Genomic DNA, 19,596 nt, shown 5'->3' with positions numbered 1-19,596 from the left:
GGCTGCATCTCATGGTCTGGCTTAGACAATTCCCCGAAAACTTTTCCCTGACGCCAGGAAACTGCATCTACCCCTCATTAGATGATGAACTCTCTTTGGACAAATATTGCCCAAAATTGTATTTTGCTAAGCTTCTGTGGCCTGTAGGCCTTCCTTTCTCTAACCACTGCATCCAATCAATCAAGTCCTGCTGAGCTTATCTCTCAAATACTATCAAATCTGTTCACTCCTTTCTCTCCTGGTTTTTGTTGTTTTGGTCAGAGCCCAGCTTCTGCTGGAACCATTGCTGAGGGCTCCTTCCTGCTGCTCTTGCACTCCTCTATTCAGGATCATAGTGCACAGTTGGGCAGTTTGCACACTGCACACACAGCCTGCATTCCTGTGCCCTAGTGTGGACTTCGTTTATCTGGAGAGAATACCTTTGTGATTTGCACACGGGTGCCATATAATCTTGGTGGTATAGACCTGCACTGTCTAAGACAGTAGCCACTAGCTACACATGGCTACTTACATTTTAATTAATGAAAATAAGCAAAATTTAACGTTCAATTCCATAATCATACTAGCCACATTGAGAGTGCTCAATAGCCACATGTGGCTAGTGGCTACTGTATTGAACAGTGCAGAAAAAGAAAATTTCCACTATTGCCACAAGTTTTGTTGGACAGCACTGGATAGACTCTGCTTCTAAACCCCTCTCTATACAATTTGCTAGGGTGAATGATCTTTAATGCAAATCTAAATATGTCCCTCTCTTGCTTAAATCCTTCAATGATTTCCACTTCCATCAGCAGCGATCAGTTAGCAGGTGGTGAATCAATTTTGTGGGTCACAACCAGCATAAGAACAAAACCAAGCTTATAAGATACTCTGTGATCTGAACCCCCGCTAACCCCGAACTCTCAAAACTGTTTTGTGCTAGGTTCCGTTAATTTAGAGCTGCTGGTGATTTCACCTGAGACACTGAGCTTTTTTTCCTTCCTTCCTTCCTTCCTTCCTTCCTTCCTTCCTTCCTTCCTTCCTTCCTTCCTTCCTCCCCCCCTCCCTCCCTCCCTCCCTCCCTTCCTTCCTTCCTTCCTTCCTTCCTTCCTTCCTTCCTTCCTCCCTCCCTCCCTCCCTCCCTCCTTCCCTCCTTCTCTCCTTCCTTCCATCTCTGTGTCTTTGCTCAAGCTGAACCCTCTCTTAGGAGTTCTGGTTCTACCTTCTCTTTGCCTGGACTTCTACTCATCACATACGCCTCAGTTTAAGAAACATACTCCAGGAATCCTGCTCTGAACGCTGCAGAACGGGATGGATGCCCTTCTCTGACCTTTCATCACGAGCCGCAGACTTCCGTTAACAGGGTTATAATACCGTAATGATTTATTTAAGTGTTCGTTTCCGGCACTATGCTAAGTTTTTTCGGCGCAAGTACTATGTTTCTCATCTTTGTATCTCAAAGGGGAAGCACAGCGCCTGAAATATACTAGGCGCTCATTCAATAACTATTTGTTCAAAGAATGAACGAGGGAAGGAAAGAAAACTAAATCAATCTGCTGCGCGGACAATGTAGGTGCATCGTAGGCTTCAGCCATCAGAGGGCGCCGGCGCATCTCGGCTGGTGCGCAGGCGCGCAGAGAGGGCGGGCGCCGCGGCGGCGGCGGCAGCAGCGGCGGCGGCGGTCGTGGCTGAGGCCGGGGGAAGTGAATGGTTTTACCCAGAGGGCCCTGCGCCGCCTTTCTCCGCTGGCACCGGCGCCGCTGCCTGCTCCTCCTTCCCGGCCATGGCGTTCACGTTCGCGGCCTTCTGCTACATGCTGGCGCTGCTGCTCACCGCCGCGCTCATCTTCTTCGCCATCTGGCACGTGAGTAGCCGGGGCCGGGGGAAGAAGGGCGAGGAGGCGGCGCAGCTTCTTCTCGCCCAGCGTCTGCGGTCCGGGCGGCGACGGCCCCCGGAGGTCCGCGCGCCGGGGGATGGGGCCGAAGCGGGGCAGGCCGCGCGGCCAGGGCTCTGGGAGCCCTCCGTCTGCGGGCCGGGGGCTGCAGGTCCAGGCTGCGGTGGCCCGATGGATGCGCCCGCTGTGTCCCCTCGCAGGCCACGCGCGCCGCTACTCCTCCCTGGATGGGTGGGGCGGCCGCGGTCCTGCGGGGCCCTGCGGGACAGCGCTTCGCTGGCGTGGATCTTGGCCGGCCCGGGGCTCGGCATCCCCGCATCCCCGCATCCCCGGGGAGGATGTCAAGGGCGCACGGAGGCATGCTGCGTGCTTAGCGGGAATGAAGTTTACCGAATTACTATTATTTAATCACATTGTCTTTCTTTTCGGGTTTCCGCTGGAGTATGGCCCAAATGAGATCGTATAGCCTACTTTAGATGAATTTCCAACTCTATTTTCAGCACTTGTTGGGCGCTCTTCGAGTAGAATGCCCCCCCTTTTTTTTTCAGATTTTGTTTCCTTGTGAACTTTGATGCAGATTGGATTGATCACTTTGTTGACTGCATCTCCGAACTTTTCTCCTAAATCATACTTTGACCGCCAGAGTTTCTCAAGAGACACTCTTCCTAGCCACCTCTGTATTCAGGGTAGCTGGATTTAATGGAGGTAGTTTTAATTTGACTTCGAAAATGCCCACAAATCTTAAACTTCCCTAGGGCAGTTTTTCTTCTTTTTTCTTTCTTTTTTTCTTTTACTCACATCTTGCTGCAGGATAGAAGCACATCCTTACTGGGTACTGTAAGGAACAAGTAAGTTCCTCATGACAGTTCTACAACAGATTTTTAAGGATTCTTGTTTCTCTAGCACAAAATAAGAAGCAGCCTTCTGGAAGTCAGCATTCATTAAAAATGTATCTTATATTTGCTTCTGCCCTCCTCATATTCTTTTAGTGCCTTCTGGAATATCAGTCCTCTTTTGAATGATTGGACATGTTCATTCATGTAAATCTTAAGTCAGGTTTCATCATGCCAATAACAAGGATTTCTTATGGAACATAGCCTGGCAGAGTGATTTAAATGGCAGCAGTGTCTTGTGTAAAAAAAAAAAAACTCTCAGAAGTAGAATACCACAAATTATTCTCTTTTGATAAGGAGTGTGATGATGTTCATAATTATTTTAGAACCTAACTGCTCTATAGTGAGGAATGCTTAGGTAGGCTGTTCAGTAACTGCTCTCTCAAAATACTTGTCAGTAGGAACCAATAAATTAAGAGCACTTTAGGCTCTTTGGTGGAAGAACAATAAATAAAGATAATCTGGAATGCAAACTAGCTCCACATTTCACTGGTGGAAGTGAAATGTGTGGCTCCCTTCCATTTGTAGATACGGATTTAAGTCACTTCCTGCTTGATGGGTAGTCTTTGTTTTTTGAAATGATGAGGATTCTAAGAAAGAAAGCTGTGGAGGGCCTTGTTTACATTTTGAACCAGGTTGTTTGGCTTAAGGAAAATCTGAACTGCATTAAAAATAAAAATGGGTAATTTGGGGTGCCTGGGTGGCTCCATTGGTGAAGCGTATGCCTTCTGCTCAGGTCATGATCCCAGGGTTCTGGGATCCAGTCCGGAATGGGGCTCCCTGCCCAGGGGGGAGTCTGCTTCTCCCTCTGCCCCTTACTCTGCTTATTCTCTCTCTCTCTCCCTCCCTCTCAAATAAATAAATAAAATCTTAAAAAAAATAAATTAAAAAAATGGGTAACTTAGTTTCAGCGTTGAAATGAGAATGTATCGGGTGAAGTGGGTAATTTTAAGTCCTATTATAGAATTTTTAAAAATTCATTTGTACTCCACAGATTAGTGGCGAGCTTTTATCCTTGGGGATTTCGTCGTAGTTCAGAGGATTATGCATCCTTTGGGAACAAATTGAAAATTCTAAAGTATATAATTTTAATTTTTCTATTAACTACATAACCTTCAGTTTATTTTCTTAGGTAGTTTAAGTATCAGAAGACTCACTTGGAAATTTGAAGTAGAAATTCAAAGAATCCTGTTTACATTAATCGTTTTATGGAGGATATTTTTTGTGCTGTTGGTTACATCTGTCTAACTGTACCAATTCATGTGATTGATACTCTGTGGAGAGTAGAGATGGGAGCATAGGTTTGTTTGAACAGAAGTCATTCCCTAAAGCCATGCGTCAAATTTGAATGTATCCTGAATTGCATAGTTTGATACCTTTAGGGATATATCTGTTTTGTTTTTGCACTCTGTTGGAAATTTTGTGAACGTCTTTGTCCAGACGCACAGTCACAAAAGATACAAAAACCAGTAGGTTAATCTTTTCAGAAGAGTTTGAAAACTCCAGCTTATAGCATTTCAAACAGAAGCTCATGCAGTAACATACTCATTAAAATATCCCTTGAAATCACCTGAAGAAAATGTCGTCAAAAGAGTTAGTTTTAAAACATAAGTTTTATACTCGCTATTAAATTGGATCTTGTTATAGGCAAGTAATTTAATTTGCAACGACAGTCCTTATTTTGAACTTTATTACTAAGATGCATTGGGGATATATCACACAGCAAATGTCAGGTATTTGATTAATAATATCTGTTAAGTAATCAGAAATTAGTATCTTCTAGTTGTATGTTTATATTTTTAACTTTTTTTTTTTTAAAGATTTTATTTATTTATTTGACAGAGAGAAATACACCGAGAGAGGGAACACAAGCAGGGGGAGTGGGAGAGGGAGAAGCAGGCCTCCTGCAGAGCAGGGACCCCGATGTGGGGCTCCATCCCAGGATCCTGGGATCATGACCTGAGCCGAAGGCAGATGCTTAACCGACTGAGCCACCCAGGCGCCCTATTTTTAACATTTTTAACATTTATATGTGTTAGGTTTCATTAGCAAAGGCAAACGCCTATTGGTGAGTTCTGTATTCTTTTTAAGCTAGGCTTTCATTCAGTAAATATTGATTGAACATTTAAGTATGTAGCCAGGCCCAGGGACATAGCAGTGAGCACAGCAAAAATCTTTGCTGTCATGGAGTTTACATCTTAATGTCAAATGATTTTCTTCTATTCCTGTTTTAGTTAGAATTTTTATTTGGTCTGGTTGGTGGATTTTGTAAAATTCTAGAAATTAAAAAAAAAAAGAACAACCCATCTTTTTATGAAGTGAAGAACTTTAACAGGGAAATAAACCAGCATAGCAAAAGCTAGAAAGATAGAACTCCATTGATTACCGGTAATATTTTTTTTTTTTTTAAAGATTTTATTTATTTATTTGACAGAGTGAGAGAGCACAAGCAGGGGGAACAGTAGAGGGAGAGGGAGAAGCAGGTTCCCCGCCAAGCAGGGAGCCCGATGCGGGGCTCGATCCCAGGACGCTGGGATCATGACCTGAGCCGAAGGCAGACGCTTAACCATCTGAGCCACCCAGGTGCCCCGATTACCAGTAATATTGAGTAACACGGTCTCACATACAAAGATACTACTCCTAACCCACCAGAGGAAAGGCAGATTGAGTTCTCTTATCTCCTGGATGACCAGTGACAGCAACTAAAATAACTCTCCTATAAACTTGGTGCCTTTGGCTTCTTATTTTGACATCTGAGTTAATACCACAGAGTGGGGTGTTGCCCTTGTTTTGATTTTTAGTACATTTTGACTTTGAAGTTCTGTGTTAAGTGACCCTAAATGTTACAGCCACATTTCTCCAGAGTGTAGACAGAAACATTCTTGTCATATATTTCCTAAGTGGATGAGATCTTTCTCCCCTTATCACATTTATAACTATTTGACTCCTCATACCGTGAGAAGCTGGTCTTACCTGGGTTACCCTTCTTCAGTTTTGTTTGGTGACCTCATGAAACCACCCACAAGTGTAGGGCTATGCATAGGACACAAAAGGAGGTTAGACTGATCACTTTTATCGGGGCCTTGAACAGGGCTGCTCTTGCTTACCTGATGCCTTTAGGTGCATTAGAACAAGATGCCTCTTGGGGCAGAAGAATCAGAAAAATCCTCCCTCCTACACAGACGCGGCCCCTCAGTGCAGAGCCTGGTGTGGAGTCCATGGCGGGGTGCTTGGCAGCAGGAGCACGGGCTGGCTTTGAGCTTCCACCTTGGCCTTTTGTCCCACGCAGGAAGGGTGCTACTCTATGTGGCGGTCCTGGCCATGAAGTTTAATAATCATTTGGTGTTCCTCTGTGCTGAGGCCATTTCTTGTATTTCCCTATTGAAGCAGGACTTTGAAATGTATGTGTTTGGGCACAATGGGAACAAACTGAAGCGCATGAGTCCATCTCTAGTGTCCCACTGAACCGTGTGCCAGGGGCAGGGCATGCACAGATGATTAAAAATACCTCACCGTGAGGGGCACACAAACCTGTACACAGATACCCCAGTGTGAGAAATGCCGTATTGGTAGCACTGTAAAGCCCTGTGCTCTGTGGCTACTAGACAGGCAATCATTTCTGCCCCAGGGAGTCAGGGAAACCTACAGAGAGGAGTTGACATAGGAAGAGGGTTTTTAGGGTGAAAAGTTTTGATAGATAGAAAAGATCATTTCAAGAAGAGAAAATGACTTGAACAGAGGCATTGAAAAATTGAAAATTGAAGATATTTATCACAGTGATACCAGCTCATTTAAATGACATTAGTATAAACATATTCTCAGTTCTTTAAATCTGATTCTGGTTATTTATTAGTACATAGTGAATTTACTATAAATTGGTACATGCAGTATTGGTATACTTTTGCTTTTGTTTTATTAGCTTTATTCAATTGTCATTTGATGATGGGGCAGGTTTGTTGCTGCTTTTTATTAAAGGTCCTAACTGATTTTAATTTTATTTTAGATTATAGCATTTGATGAACTGAAGACTGATTACAAGAATCCTATAGACCAGTGTAATACTCTGAATCCTGTAAGTTATAATATAGGATTTTTCTTTAGATTTTTAAACTGTTTTTGCTTTTAACTTAATTTATTTTGAAAATGGCCAATATTCTCAGTAGCATGATATATTTGTACTTTTTGAAGTAGGCAGAATTTACAAAAATATTCTTTTTCCTGCTTGACTATTCTGACTATTATTAATCTGTGAGTGATCTTGTCAGCTGTCATACTAACATTCTTCCAATCTGCTTTTTACATTGTCGGCCAAAGACAGTTGAAAAGGTCAAAAAGATTAAAAGAGTCAAAATTGCATTAAAGGTGTGTACTGCTTTTTAGTTTAATGTTTTAATGCTACATTCATTTCATGGGGAGGGTTAGGGCATTTGTATTTGTAAAATGTTCTGTTCGGTGTCCTCGTTCATATGCCTGTTGAGGTTTATGATTTCATGAAATTTCGCATTTTATGCAAATGTTTGCTTGCTGGCCCAGTCAAGTAGGGAAAGCTGTTAAATGCTTATGCATTTTTAAAAATGTTAGAGCCATAGGCACTTCTATATTAAATTATTTGGAGCAGTGTTTGAAAGTTAGTTAACATAAAATGACTTTAATAGATGGTAAGAAGATTCTTCTGTTGTGACTTATTGGGAGGTAGTCTGGAAGTGGAGTCTTCAGTACCATGTCTGCTTTTATCTTTGGTTATGTCTATTCTGGAATTAATTATTCACTCTTTCAGCTGATGTTTATTCAGAACCTTCTAGATGATAGCTCTTTCCTTAGGTTCTGGAATCTTGCACTGGTGCTGACCTTTGGACTCACGCTGCCAGAATTTTGTGGACAACAATTTGTATACAAATGTCTACATAGTTATTTCTAATATATATTCACTCTAAATTTCTAAGACAGACTTGTCTTACACTAAGTTCTGAGCTTGGATGGATTTAGTTATAATGTGGCTCCATTGTGCTTAGGGGATTTCACCCTTAAACAATGATTGGAGTGGACTGGTTTTTATAAGAGATGCATTATAAAAGTCTCTGGACTTTTTTGAGGAGAAGGGAGTGTGGCATGTGTTTCATATTAGAACCGGAAGGGTTGCAGTTAAATGAAGTCAAAAATATATATATATATATATTTTTTTTTTTTTTAAAGATTTTATTTATTTATTTATTTGAGAGAGAGAGAGAGAGAGAGAAACAGCATGAGAGGGGATAGGGTCAGAGGGAGAAGCAGGCTCCCTGCCGAGCTGGGAGCCTGATGTGGGACTCGATCCTAGGACTCCGGGATCATGACCTGAGCCGAAGGCAGTCGCTTAACCAACTGAGCCACCCAGGCGCCCAAAAATATATATATATTTATATTTTAGTTTACTCATTTAGGAAGATTCTCCTTTCGTCTGTAGGTTTGATTTTGCCTAATTGGTCAGAAGCTGAAAGGTTTGTAAGAAAGCAGTGGGTATGTCTCCAAACAATACAATACAATAATTCATCTTTAAAAATTACTTAAGATGAGAACTTGTGTAGGCTTTAGTTGTGTAAAACTGTAAGGCACTAGCATGCCAGAGGGATTTTATTTGGAAAAGGGTCTATAAAGCGCGTTTGCTACTTTATCATTGTTTCCTCGATAAATATGAGCGATGGGATAGATTTCTAGTTTGTCTTCAAAGAACTGCTACAGTGAGACTTGATGTAGGTACAATTAAAAGTATTAACTTACTAGCTGTTTCTCTGCTCTTATGAAACAAAATAGGTGACGAATCTGCTTTCTTGTTGGAAAGTAATACTGTTGATTGTAAAATATCTTAACCTACTGTTGAAACTAATTGTTACCAAGAGATTAAGAAACCGAAATTTCTTTTTTTGACAGTTGTTCATTAATAGTATTCTATCTTCTTTGGCTTTTCATTACTTCAAATAACCAAATGAGGATGAGGATGATAAGAGCTGAAATCAGATGAGGGCTTTTCTGGGCACCAGGCTCTGTGCTAAGCATCTTTACTTGGGCTTTTTCATTCAGTGCTCATGACCTGCCTAAAGGGTAGGTATATTGATATTCTCATGAATAGGAGGATAGGCTGAGGCTTAGCGGGGTTGAAGCACTTTACCAACAAGGTCACACAGCTAAGGTAGAACCAGCATTTGAACCCAGACAGCTGGATTTTTACACTCAAGCTTTGGTATTTCCCTAATTTACCGTAAATTTAAGAGGGACTAATTTCATTTTTACATTTAATGTGTGATTTCTGACTCTTCTTCATGGAAGGAAATTCTCACTTAAAAAAGACATGTGCTTGGGACCTCCTAATGCTGCATAGATTGGAAGGAAGTTTTTATATCAGCACATGTTGCGTTTGGATAGGGTGCCGATAATTGGCTTACTAGCAGCGCATCTGACAGTTTTCCCTATTTAAAATTTGTTTTGACAATTCTGCCAAAGTATGGGGGAAGACAAATATTATTTTTTAAAATGTGAACCTTAACTAGAGAATATTATGATTTGCATGTTAAGTACTATCATTTCAGCCATATTTGCATGAGGAATTTTTTTGGCTACTAGCTTTTGTGTAAACATTGGTTCCTAAATGGAATTAATTTTTGTGCCACTTACAGGGAAATTTCACCATTAAACAATGATTGGGGTGGACTGGTTTTTATAAGAGATGCATTATAAAAGTTTCTGGACTTTTTTGAGAAGGGAGTGTGGCATGTGTTTCATATTAGAACTGGAAGGGTTGCAGATTATCTGTAGTCTCACCCTTACTAAAGCATATTGTTTAAGAACAGTAGGTATTGTGCTTTCAAAGTCATTTTCTCCCCATATTTCAGTCTGGAAGTGTAGGATGAAAACGTGGATGATGATTTATATTGTTAGATATCACTTCGCTTTAGAGAGCTGAAATAGACTTATACTGTAAAGAAAAATCCTGTAATTTAAACTAGCATTATAAACAGCTCTAGTGGAACTCCTAATACAATATCTATTTTTCTTGGTTTGTCCTGGTTGCAGTCCTTGTGTTTCAAGGATTTCCTGTGGACAGTTTCTTGTTTTCTTGCAGATGTTTGATTTTGATCTTAATTAAATGGTGTGGCTTAATGGTTCGTGCTATTTACAAGTTTATATACATATGCAGAGTTTATCTTTTGTTATTTATTATATTGCTTAAGTTTGTAGAAGATACTGGTTAGTCATGTAGATTAGTTGGTTTTACTGGGATTTCATTTAAAATATTCATTAAAAAAACTTTGCTTTACAGCTTTGAAATGGAAAAAGTGATTTGGGAGTATTAGAAAGTGGGCTTGAATATGTAGTACAATTGTTATTTCTACAGCAACGGTTTCCTCTCAGGAATGATCTGATGATACTGAGGATTCATATAATTTTACTTTGATCTGATGCAGACATTTGAGAAGCTGGCTTTGCATCTGTGACTTGTAGGAAGTTATTTAGCTGCAACTTGCAATGAAAAGTTTGGGACTTTCATTTAACAGAGTCATTAGGCTGAAGTCTTTAGGATGAAAAAGATAATTAAAGCATGAACTCTTGGTCATCTTATAAAAAGCATTTTGCTTCAAATAATTTTTCTCATTTAGTACCGCCTACAGTCAAAAAAAAAAAATCATTTTGTTTTTGAGCTCTGAGCTTCTCCTGGTCTGCTGTGTCTGTGTAGTTCATTGGAAAGCAGGCTTAAAGAAACAGGAAGGCCATGTAAGAATCAGAGCTCAGGAACCGGGAAAATTCCAATTTTATGGTTCAGAACTGTCTTTTCCCTCCTACATTGCAGAATGCACATCGTTTGCATCTGTGTTCTTTCCCCCCTGACTGTGCTGAGATTATTGGCTTTTGGCTTTCCATTGAAAAATTACTTTTGTGGTAATGTGATGTGTGTTTGCTAAATATTGTTTATATAGCATTCCTAGTTTCTGTTAAAAGCTTTAAAACACTAATGTGTAAAGTTTTCTAAACGAGAGTTTTGTTTTTGTGGATTTTTTTTATATCATGTTGCATGTGATCAGATACCTTATTTTTGTATTTTTATCATTACTGAATGGTGGAAAGAAAAAGTATTCCAAGCGATCAGCAAATAACTGAACCGTCTGGGTGGTAACTTTATATAATTTAACCTGTTACTGTAAGAATTTGAGTTTTAAATTTTAAGTTCTATTTATTCTTTTAGAGCAAGCTATATCATCTGGTCAGTTTGCTTGTAATTCTGCTTTTGGTAAAAAGTTAAATACGGAAACAGACCTCAGTAGCATTGTGTGTGCCCAATTCTAAGAAAACAGTAACTTTTTTTCATTATGGAAACTTGGTTGCCACCTGCCTTCCAAATTAGCATTTGACTTACTGCCAAGGCATTTTGCTAACTGGCTTGTATCTTTCTTCCAGCTTGTACTTCCAGAGTACCTCATCCATGCTTTCTTCTGTGTCATGTTTCTTTGTGCAGCCGAGTGGCTTACGCTGGGTCTCAATATGCCCCTCTTGGCATATCATATTTGGAGGTAATATTTAGATATATTTCTAATACTTTTCCTAATTGTATTTTAATTATACTGTGGTTGATACAGTTATCTTGCATGCTAGTCACCTAAATGAAAACTGAAAATTGGTTGGCATGTATTTTAAAAATCAAGTAGATGAACAAATCACTGCTTCCGTACCTTTTAGGGCGCTTACTTTGTTACTCTTTAAAAGTGTTTTTCAAAAAGTGAGGTTTAATTTACATACAATAATGTGCATAAGTCTGAAGCCCCATCCCTGTCAGTTACCCCTGCACCTCCCTGGGACAGCAGTGACCTCTGTCAACTTGGATTAGTTTTGCCCATCTTTGAACTTCACATAAATCAAAATGTACAGTGTATCTAACTTCTTTCTCCATGTTTATTTTATGAATTTAAATTTGGTTGTTTATAAAATATATTCATATTTCATAACTTTTAAAAGTTATGTCTAATCTATATAATAGAGTTAGAGGTTTTTTTTTTTTAATAGGAATGTTAAAATCCTCATTGCTCTTTTTTTTTTTTTTAAAGATTTTATTTATTTATTTGACACAGAGAGAGCTAGAGAGGGAACACAAGCAGGGGGAGTGGCAGAGGGAGAAGCAGACTCCCCACTGAGCAGGGAGCCCGATGCGGGGCTCGATCCCAGGACCCTGGGACCATGACCTGAGCCGAAGGCAGACGCTTAACGACTGAGCCACCCAGGCGCCCCTCCTCATTGCTCTTGATTTTAGGAAATATACTTAAGTGTTTAGGTGTCAAGTGGTATGACATCTGTAACTGAGTCTGAATTGTTTTGTAAAAAATGTATGCATGTTTGGAGCTAAAACAAAAAAGAGAAGGGTAAAGCTGTGTGGTTAATGTGAGCATTTGGAATATTTTGGTGAAGTGTTCTTGCACCCTTTCTGTAAGCCTAAAATTATGTTAAAAAGTTAAAAGAAAATCTTACTTCCTTTTTACAGTTATTTTTCTTTTTCTTGTATTTATGAAGTTGTTGGGGAGACCAGATAGGACTTGTTTAACTGTCCTGGTCTCATATAGGAGCTCTTGTTTTGAAATTAAGATGATAAGAGGAAAGAACTCCACCCTAGAACTAAAATCACGCTTCCCTGTGTGGACCACCTCTCATTGCAACAAATGTTACTTGAGAAGAAAACCCCTCCTTCCTATCTCAAAGGTTGTCTTCCTTTTTGGAGCGGCTAATCGACTGTGTTTATTACAGGTATATGAGTAGACCAGTGATGAGTGGACCAGGACTCTATGACCCTACGACCATCATGAATGCAGACATTTTAGCGTATTGTCAGAAAGAAGGCTGGTGCAAATTAGCTTTTTACCTTCTAGCATTTTTTTACTACCTATACGGGTAAGTTTAAAAAATAAAATGAATATGTGATTTCATTTTCCTTCTGAAGAAGTTTGCAGGCATTATGGTCTTAACACCTTAAAGTCCACTTGAAGAATAACTCAGTGTCTCGAATGGTGGTGACCGGTGACGGCGCTGTGCACGCGGCAAACGCTTGCACACTGAACAGGAATAAACTGGTACTTGTCAGAGGCAGCCAGCTGCTGTGCAGTCGGCGGCAGAAGGTTTGGGTAGGGGCGCTGCTTCCTAAACTTTCGGACACAGTGCGTCAGTGAAGGATAATCCTCATTCTCCATGGCAAAGTGATGGCCTTGAGAGGATTGCAAAAAAGTGTGAGTTTGCAAAAAACCGTTTGCTTGGCTTCACTGTCTGTCTTGAGATGGTGTTTAATTTTTTGTCATTTTTGACAAACTGTATGCTCTACCCTTTATTTTCTGGCTTGCTGGACCTGAATGGGATGAATGAAAGAAACAGATCTGTCCTATATGATGGTGCAGTTATCGATTCTTCTGCCTTTGTACCCTGATGGACTCATATCATTCCTCTAGGTCAGGGTTTCTCAACCTCAGCACTGTTGACATTTTGGGCTGGATAAATCTTTGTTGTGGGGGCTCGCCTGTGCATTGTGGGATGTGGAGCAGTGTCCTTGGCCTCCCCCCAGTAGACACCAGCAGCACCTCCTCTCCCCCAGTCACCAAAACTAAAAATGTCTTTGGATGGTGCTGAATGCCCCCTGTGGGGCAAAAACCAGCCCTGGTTGAGAACCACCACCCTAGGTGTCCTGTAGATTCTCATTAAAATGAGAAAAGGACCTTCGCAAGTGTGGAATTACATTTCTTTAAGCTACATAAATACACTTTCTCATCTTTTACTGACATATATTCAACCAGAGAAGACATCCCACCTGATTTTCAAACAATGAAGAAGATCGGCTGTATAAGATGGAATTGTGATCATTCAGCTTCTTTCTATTCCCCTCTCCTTTTTGTTACTTGACAACTTGCTAAGTATTAGATGGTAGGTTTATATTCTATTTCTCTTTGTATCATATAAGTTTCTATTATGGAAGACGATGAAGTGCTAGACCAAAATTTATGAAAAAGGTATGTTTATGTTTTTAGAGGTTATAATTGTGAAAATGAGTATCCTTTGGTGCATTTACAGGTGCTCATTTATGAAACAAATAATGAATAAGTCCTGAAAAGTGAAATGCCAGGTGTCATTTTCATTTCCTGCTAACTCTCATTTTTTCAGTTTCTTTAGCAAATGTCTGGCACAGTGCTGGCATATCGCAGGCACCTCAGCTGTACTTGTGGGGGGCACCTGGGGGGCTCAGTCGTTACGTGGCTGACTCTTAGTCTCAGCTCAGGTCTCGATCTCAGCGTCATGAGTTCAAGCCCCACGTTGGGCTCCATGCTAGTGTGGAGCCTACTTAATTAAAAAAAAAAAAAAAAAGACATACTTGTTGAAAGACAGACATGAATCATTGAATAAATGATAAAATTGGAGATGTATAGTTGTGGGAAAATGTTCACCAGGAGATGGTGGCACTAGGTCATTTCATTTCTGCTTTAAATTGTTTATTGAGTTTGCACAACCCTTTGCTTTGTATTTCCATTTAGAGATCTGTGCTTTTGAACTATGCCTTTCCCACATCACTCTGGTAGGATTGCCCTGAATTAAATGGTTATTGTTTTTATTTTGCTCATTTGTGCCCTTTTTCAACCCGTTGCTGTTGTCTAGAGTCTGTTTTCTATTGGGGAAGTTTCTTAATTGACCATTCCCATCTGTAAAATGGGGATAATAATGGTACCCACCTCCTAGGACTGCTTGGAGGATTCAGCGAGGTCATGTACATAAAAGATCTAGTGGAGGGCCTGGCATGAAGTGAGCCCTCCGGAGATGCTCGCTGCTATTATTAGACAACTCCAGGGCAGTGCACTGTTTGGATTGCTTCTCTAAGCTCTGGTCCCTTATTAAGCTTTCAGCTGTGCTGTTCTACTTGCTAAAATTGGAAAAGAAATAGAGAATAACCACAGCACATGCACTGAGCCAAGTCCTACCTTAGGCAGAAGTCCATAAATGCAAATTGAGATCGTACCGTGAACTGGTCATTGGTCTTTTCATTTTCTGTGGTGGCATGATACCATAAACCAGTTTGCTATGTAAAGCAGTCTCAACTTTTTGGTGCATTTAGTTTTTATAGTTAGGAATGTTTGAATTAATAGGCTTTTTCTTCTTTTCAGCATGATCTATGTTTTGGTGAGCTCTTAGAACAACACACAGAAGAATTGGTCCAAAGTGCATGCAAAAAGCCACCAAATGAAGGGATTCTATCCAGCAAGATCCTGTTTCCAAGAGTAGCCTATGGAATCTGATCAGTTACTTTAAAAAATGACTCCTTATTTTTTAAATGTTTCCACATTTTTTGCTTGTGGAAAGACTGTTTTCATATGTTATACTTGGATAAAGAATTTAAATGGAATTACGTATAAATTAATATAAAATGATTACCTCTGGTGTTGACAGGTTTGAACTTGCACTCCTTAAGGAACAGCCATAATCCCTTGAATGATTGCATTAATTATTGACTATCCTTAGTCCATTGGAAGCTTTTGTTATATATAGGAACTTGTAGGGCTCATTTTGGTTTTATTGAAATGCCATCTAATTATAAATTAGCTGTAGATATCAGGTGCTTCTGATGAACTGAAAATATATATCTGACTTGTGGGAAACTTCATGGGTTTCCTCATTTATCATGTATGTGATTATATATGGACAAAATTAGAAGAGTGGGATTTTTTTCCCTCCAACTTGAATATTATCCCTGTATATTGCATGAATGAGAGACTTCCCATATTTCCATCAGAGTAATATACTTGCTTTAATTCTTAAGCATAAGTGAACATGATATAAAAATATATGCTGATTTACTTGTGAAGAATGCATTTAAAGCTATTTTAAATGTGTTTTAATTTGTAAGATATCACTTATAAAGAAATTGGTTATTATACTTAACTGTTCTAATCTGGTGGTAAAGGTATTCTTAAGAATTTGCAAGTACTTTAGATTTTCAAAACTGAATGAGAGAGAACATTGTATAACCGTCCTGCTGTTCCTTTAGTGCAATACAATAAAACTCTGAAATTAACTTATTTTCAGTGCATTGTTTTAAAGACTACAAATAGCTATTTCTTACACTTGCTTAATACATAATAAAGACATATTACTGTCAATTTAAAAAAAAAAATAGTAGAGTATGACATTGTATGTGTGTGTGTTTGTAGTTGTTGTTGTTTTTTTTTTTTTAAATACCATGCCTGCATCTAAAAAGGAATATTTTTAAATGGCTAAGCACATTACCCTCTGTTGTGACTTGACAGGATTCATAAACATCGATGGCACAGCATCATCATTTTTCTTAACCAATTTAAAAAATTATTGTGGCATTTAAAATGTTAAAAAAAATTGTTTTTCCTTTTTGAAACAGCAGGTTTCAAGGAAAAATGACTTGTTAAATTTGAGTTTTTGCTACTGCTTGTAAGGTAGGTAAATTATGGCTTGCATGTTTTGGGAAGAATTCTTGTGCTTTATTTGGAATGAAGTAGTTAAGGCAATTGAAAATAGTGTAAGTGATTCAGAAGTTTCTTAAAAGATCAAAGAAAGAAAACCAGTACCTAGGAATTCCACATAATGCTCAAGGGAGTTTATGGATGAGTTTGTGGAGTTCCTGCTCTAAGAGCTCCTTGAATTAGATGCTGTTGAATTCTCGGCTAGTGAGAAAATGCCTCCCCACCTTTGGGAGAGTAGCTGTTAACATCTTAAGATTGTGTAACAGGGTGAGTGTGCTGAAGAAGAGGATGTAGAACCAGAAGAGTGAGGAGAGCCAGACCATTTCATGAGAGAAGCTTTAAAGACCTTACATTTTATGGTCTGGAGGACACCTCGAGGGATCTGTCTGTTGGGTCAGTTCATGCAGAAAATTATTTATTGACCAGTTGCTAGGCACTGAAGATTCATGCTCAGAGTTTGAGCAGCCATTCAGTTTCTAATCCAGCTAATACTGTCAGCACCCACTCCTCATTTTTCTTTCTGGTTCACAAGTACTTTTGATCATCACAGACCTTGCCAAGTCCAGATAGGTTTCTTGGGCTGTTACTTTAGCATTCCTGTCAAAGTATTTTCACAAGCCTTTGCTGTCTCTTAGCAAGCACTACTTTCTTTTATAAGTTTTAACACATCTTTTAATAATGTATTCCAGAATATTCTCAAAATTCTGCAGGGTTTACCGGCTGCAATTTGTGGAAGCCACGTTCTTATGCTTCAGAAATTAAATATGTAGTCCTTAGCTGATTCCTCAAAGGTGACTGACTGACTGCCAGTGAGCTTTACCCATCTCAGTGGTAGGTTGTTGGTTCCCAGGCATGAAAGCGATTAAAAGATTGAGTACCTGGAAGCTCTCACAATATCTACCCATCTTTACCTTTTCTGGTATTTTAGGAACTTAAATCACTTGCTAGGAGAAAGCAGAAACAAGGTACTTGCATTAGGCAGTATCCTACTGGCTCTTTTCCTTGCTCAGAATCTAATTTGTGGCCCCCGTTAATCTGGTTTGGGCAGCCCTCGTGTTCTGTTATTCCTGCAGCCCAGCTGCGGCATAGTTAGCCTGGGTTCCTGATCCGTCCAGCTTTACCACCCTGCTCCCTGTGCAGTGACAGCTGTTTACTTAGGTATTTTTTTTTTCCTTGTTACAATTACTTCTGCTATTATGTGCTTTGTTTCATCTTGAGGAGTTTTCCAGCTTCCAGAAACCATTAACATACCACACTGTGGTTTGTACCTATACTGACAACTCTTTGTTGCTATGGTATTACAGATTCTCCTGAATTAAAAATCTTATATAATGTAGTCTATTTAGCAGTTATTCTATGGAGTAATAATAGTATATCATGGAATGTGTCCCTTTAGTACTAAGGAGGTGTAGAGGCAGAAGCCTATTAATGACGTTTGATGATTTTCACAATGCTTAACTGGTATTGTCCAGTTGTCCCATGGTTGAGGAGAGTTGGGTGGGTCCCAGGTGATGGACAAAGTGCTAATTTGTTTGAAGTCTGAATTATTTTTCATGGGAAGGGGAAATGATAGGAAATGACCAGACAATCACTTTTGACATGTGTCGAGTATTACGAAAGCGTATGAGAAGCCTCATGGATCACACCATGAACTGCCTGACCTAGCAGTCAAGATCAGATCCCCAGATAATGTTCTTTCACAGAGCAGTGAATTATGTGGCGGTTTGCAGTATGTGTCTCATTTAAAGCCTGTTCAGTATATTTAGGCCTGAGGACCACTCATGCTAATAGCTCTCACAGAGCTCTTCTCTGCTCTCCAAATCAGCATATTTTGAAAATATGTCAGATGTGTGCATAGAAAGGAGATAGAAATGTAGATACACTCTTAACTAGAGAAATATTTTCCTTGCTACAACATTTCTCTTCCAATTATATGTTTATGAACAGTGTTCATGGAATATTGCCATGGTGCAAATAATGACTTCTGACCCCCTGCAGGGGTGTGAGCTTTCATTTTAGGTGTGGCTGCGGCATAGCAGTGTGATGATTTATCCCACCCAATTAAATAATGGTCTGTATTTAAAAGTATTCATCTAGTTTACTTATTTATATATCACTCAACACTCACAAATGTGCATCTCTCAATAATCAGTTGTACGATACAATTGTAAAACAGAAATGTTGACAGCAAAAATATTTTAAAACAACTCTATTCGAAGGGGAAAGATAAAAATATTGATACCTGTCTAGCATTGTTCATAAGAGTATTCATATTCATCCTTTTGGGAAACTACTAATGTTAGTCTCAAATTATTTAAGCTCTTTTGCTGAAACCAAACTCTCATCAGTGGTCAGAGCAGCAGCTAGTGAGTCTCTGGTACCAGTATTATAGCTCAGAAGATGATTCTGAACAAATCTTTAGAGTGCTGCCAAGAGAAAAAATGTGGCTCTGTTTCTGGATATGTTGACTAGCTTTCTTAGAACAATTTCCCTTTGATTAAAATGAAGAGTCCTAAAGCTAAGTATCTAAAAGGAGTAAACAACTCTGCTGCTTGTTCTACTTAGTTTTGGGAAACAGTATTAACCATATAAAGTGACTGATCTATGGGACTGGAGTGAAGGTTTTATTCTATGTTAATTTTACTAATGCACATTGTGGACGTGAAGATGTAGAGAACATCTTCACATGGATAAGTTAATTTTATTGTATGATACGTTTTCTAAACATTTAAATCTCTTTGCTTACCATGTTCACGTAGCCTGGAGAAGAAAAATTTCTTAAATAATAGGTTGATGACTAGGTAGACCCTAAAACTACTAAGAGAAACATAGTAGAATGTAGTTAGCCATCTGTGCTCATGGTTTGTTAAAATCTGAGTTAATCTGATCGGTGCTGTACCACTGTCCAAAGAAGATGCCCTTAAGTAGTCCTACCTTCTTAGAGCTTCATTTATTTTGCTTTTGTATATTAAATAAAAACCGTCTCAAATGTTTCCTTGTATAGTTTATTGTTAATGACTGAGTCTGTGTGTTAATTCAATTTCAGCAGCTAACTCTGGCTTTTGTGTGACCAGGACTCTAGCTTGTCTTTCTGCCTCCTCTCCCCCATTGTTTTGAGGGAGGGCTATCCTATAGGTTAGGTAGAGAAAATACTTTTCCAACAGTGTGAAATTACTTTTTCTTTTTTTTTGAGTAGTGCCATTCCATGTTTCTCTGTTAACGGAATAATTGTTTTCCCTTGATACTTAGTATTAAAGTAGTTAAGCATTTTAAACATGGAAGGCTTAACTAGCATTTGCAGTAAAAATGAGAGAAGCATGGACTTTGAAAGTTCAGTTGATTATTAACG

The 19,596-nt window shown here is 39.3% G+C and overlaps 1 protein-coding gene across 2 annotated transcripts; it reads left to right on the top strand.

Moving 5' to 3' along the window:
• The first annotated feature begins 1,613 nt into the window (after positions 1–1,613).
• On the top strand, positions 1,614–15,826 carry CNIH1 (cornichon family member 1). 2 transcript variants are annotated; one of them, XM_036104545.2, is made up of 6 exons: positions 1,614–1,843; positions 6,770–6,838; positions 7,081–7,128; positions 11,194–11,306; positions 12,529–12,672; positions 14,919–15,826. In XM_036104545.2, the coding sequence occupies exons 1-6, from the start codon at positions 1,763–1,765 to the stop codon at positions 14,944–14,946; spliced, it is 483 nt and encodes a 160-aa protein (XP_035960438.1). In that variant the 5' UTR covers positions 1,614–1,762; the 3' UTR covers positions 14,947–15,826. The 2 variants fall into 2 exon arrangements, with proteins under 2 accessions (XP_035960438.1, XP_035960439.1); XM_036104546.2 differs by lacking the exon at positions 7,081–7,128 and having other exon boundaries at positions 1,619–1,843.
• Positions 15,827–19,596: the final 3,770 nt, after the last annotated feature.

Source organism: Halichoerus grypus, chromosome 8 (genome assembly GCF_964656455.1).
Source record: "Halichoerus grypus chromosome 8, mHalGry1.hap1.1, whole genome shotgun sequence".
Lineage (NCBI taxonomy): Eukaryota > Metazoa > Chordata > Mammalia > Carnivora > Phocidae > Halichoerus > Halichoerus grypus.
The sequence above is the reverse complement of the archived record's forward strand: the minus strand, read 5'-3'. Positions and strand labels throughout refer to the sequence as shown.

Excerpts from the sequence above, each read along its gene's own strand:
- CNIH1 (XM_036104545.2), top strand. The coding sequence starts at position 1,763 with ATGGCGTTCACGTTCGCGGCCTTCTGCTACATGCTGGCGCTGCTGCTC. Across the intron at positions 7,129-11,193 it reads GAGTCAAAATTGCATTAAAG|CTTGTACTTCCAGAGTACCT; the intron begins GTGTGTACTGCT and ends TCTTTCTTCCAG. Across the intron at positions 11,307-12,528 it reads TTGGCATATCATATTTGGAG|GTATATGAGTAGACCAGTGA; the intron begins GTAATATTTAGA and ends TGTTTATTACAG.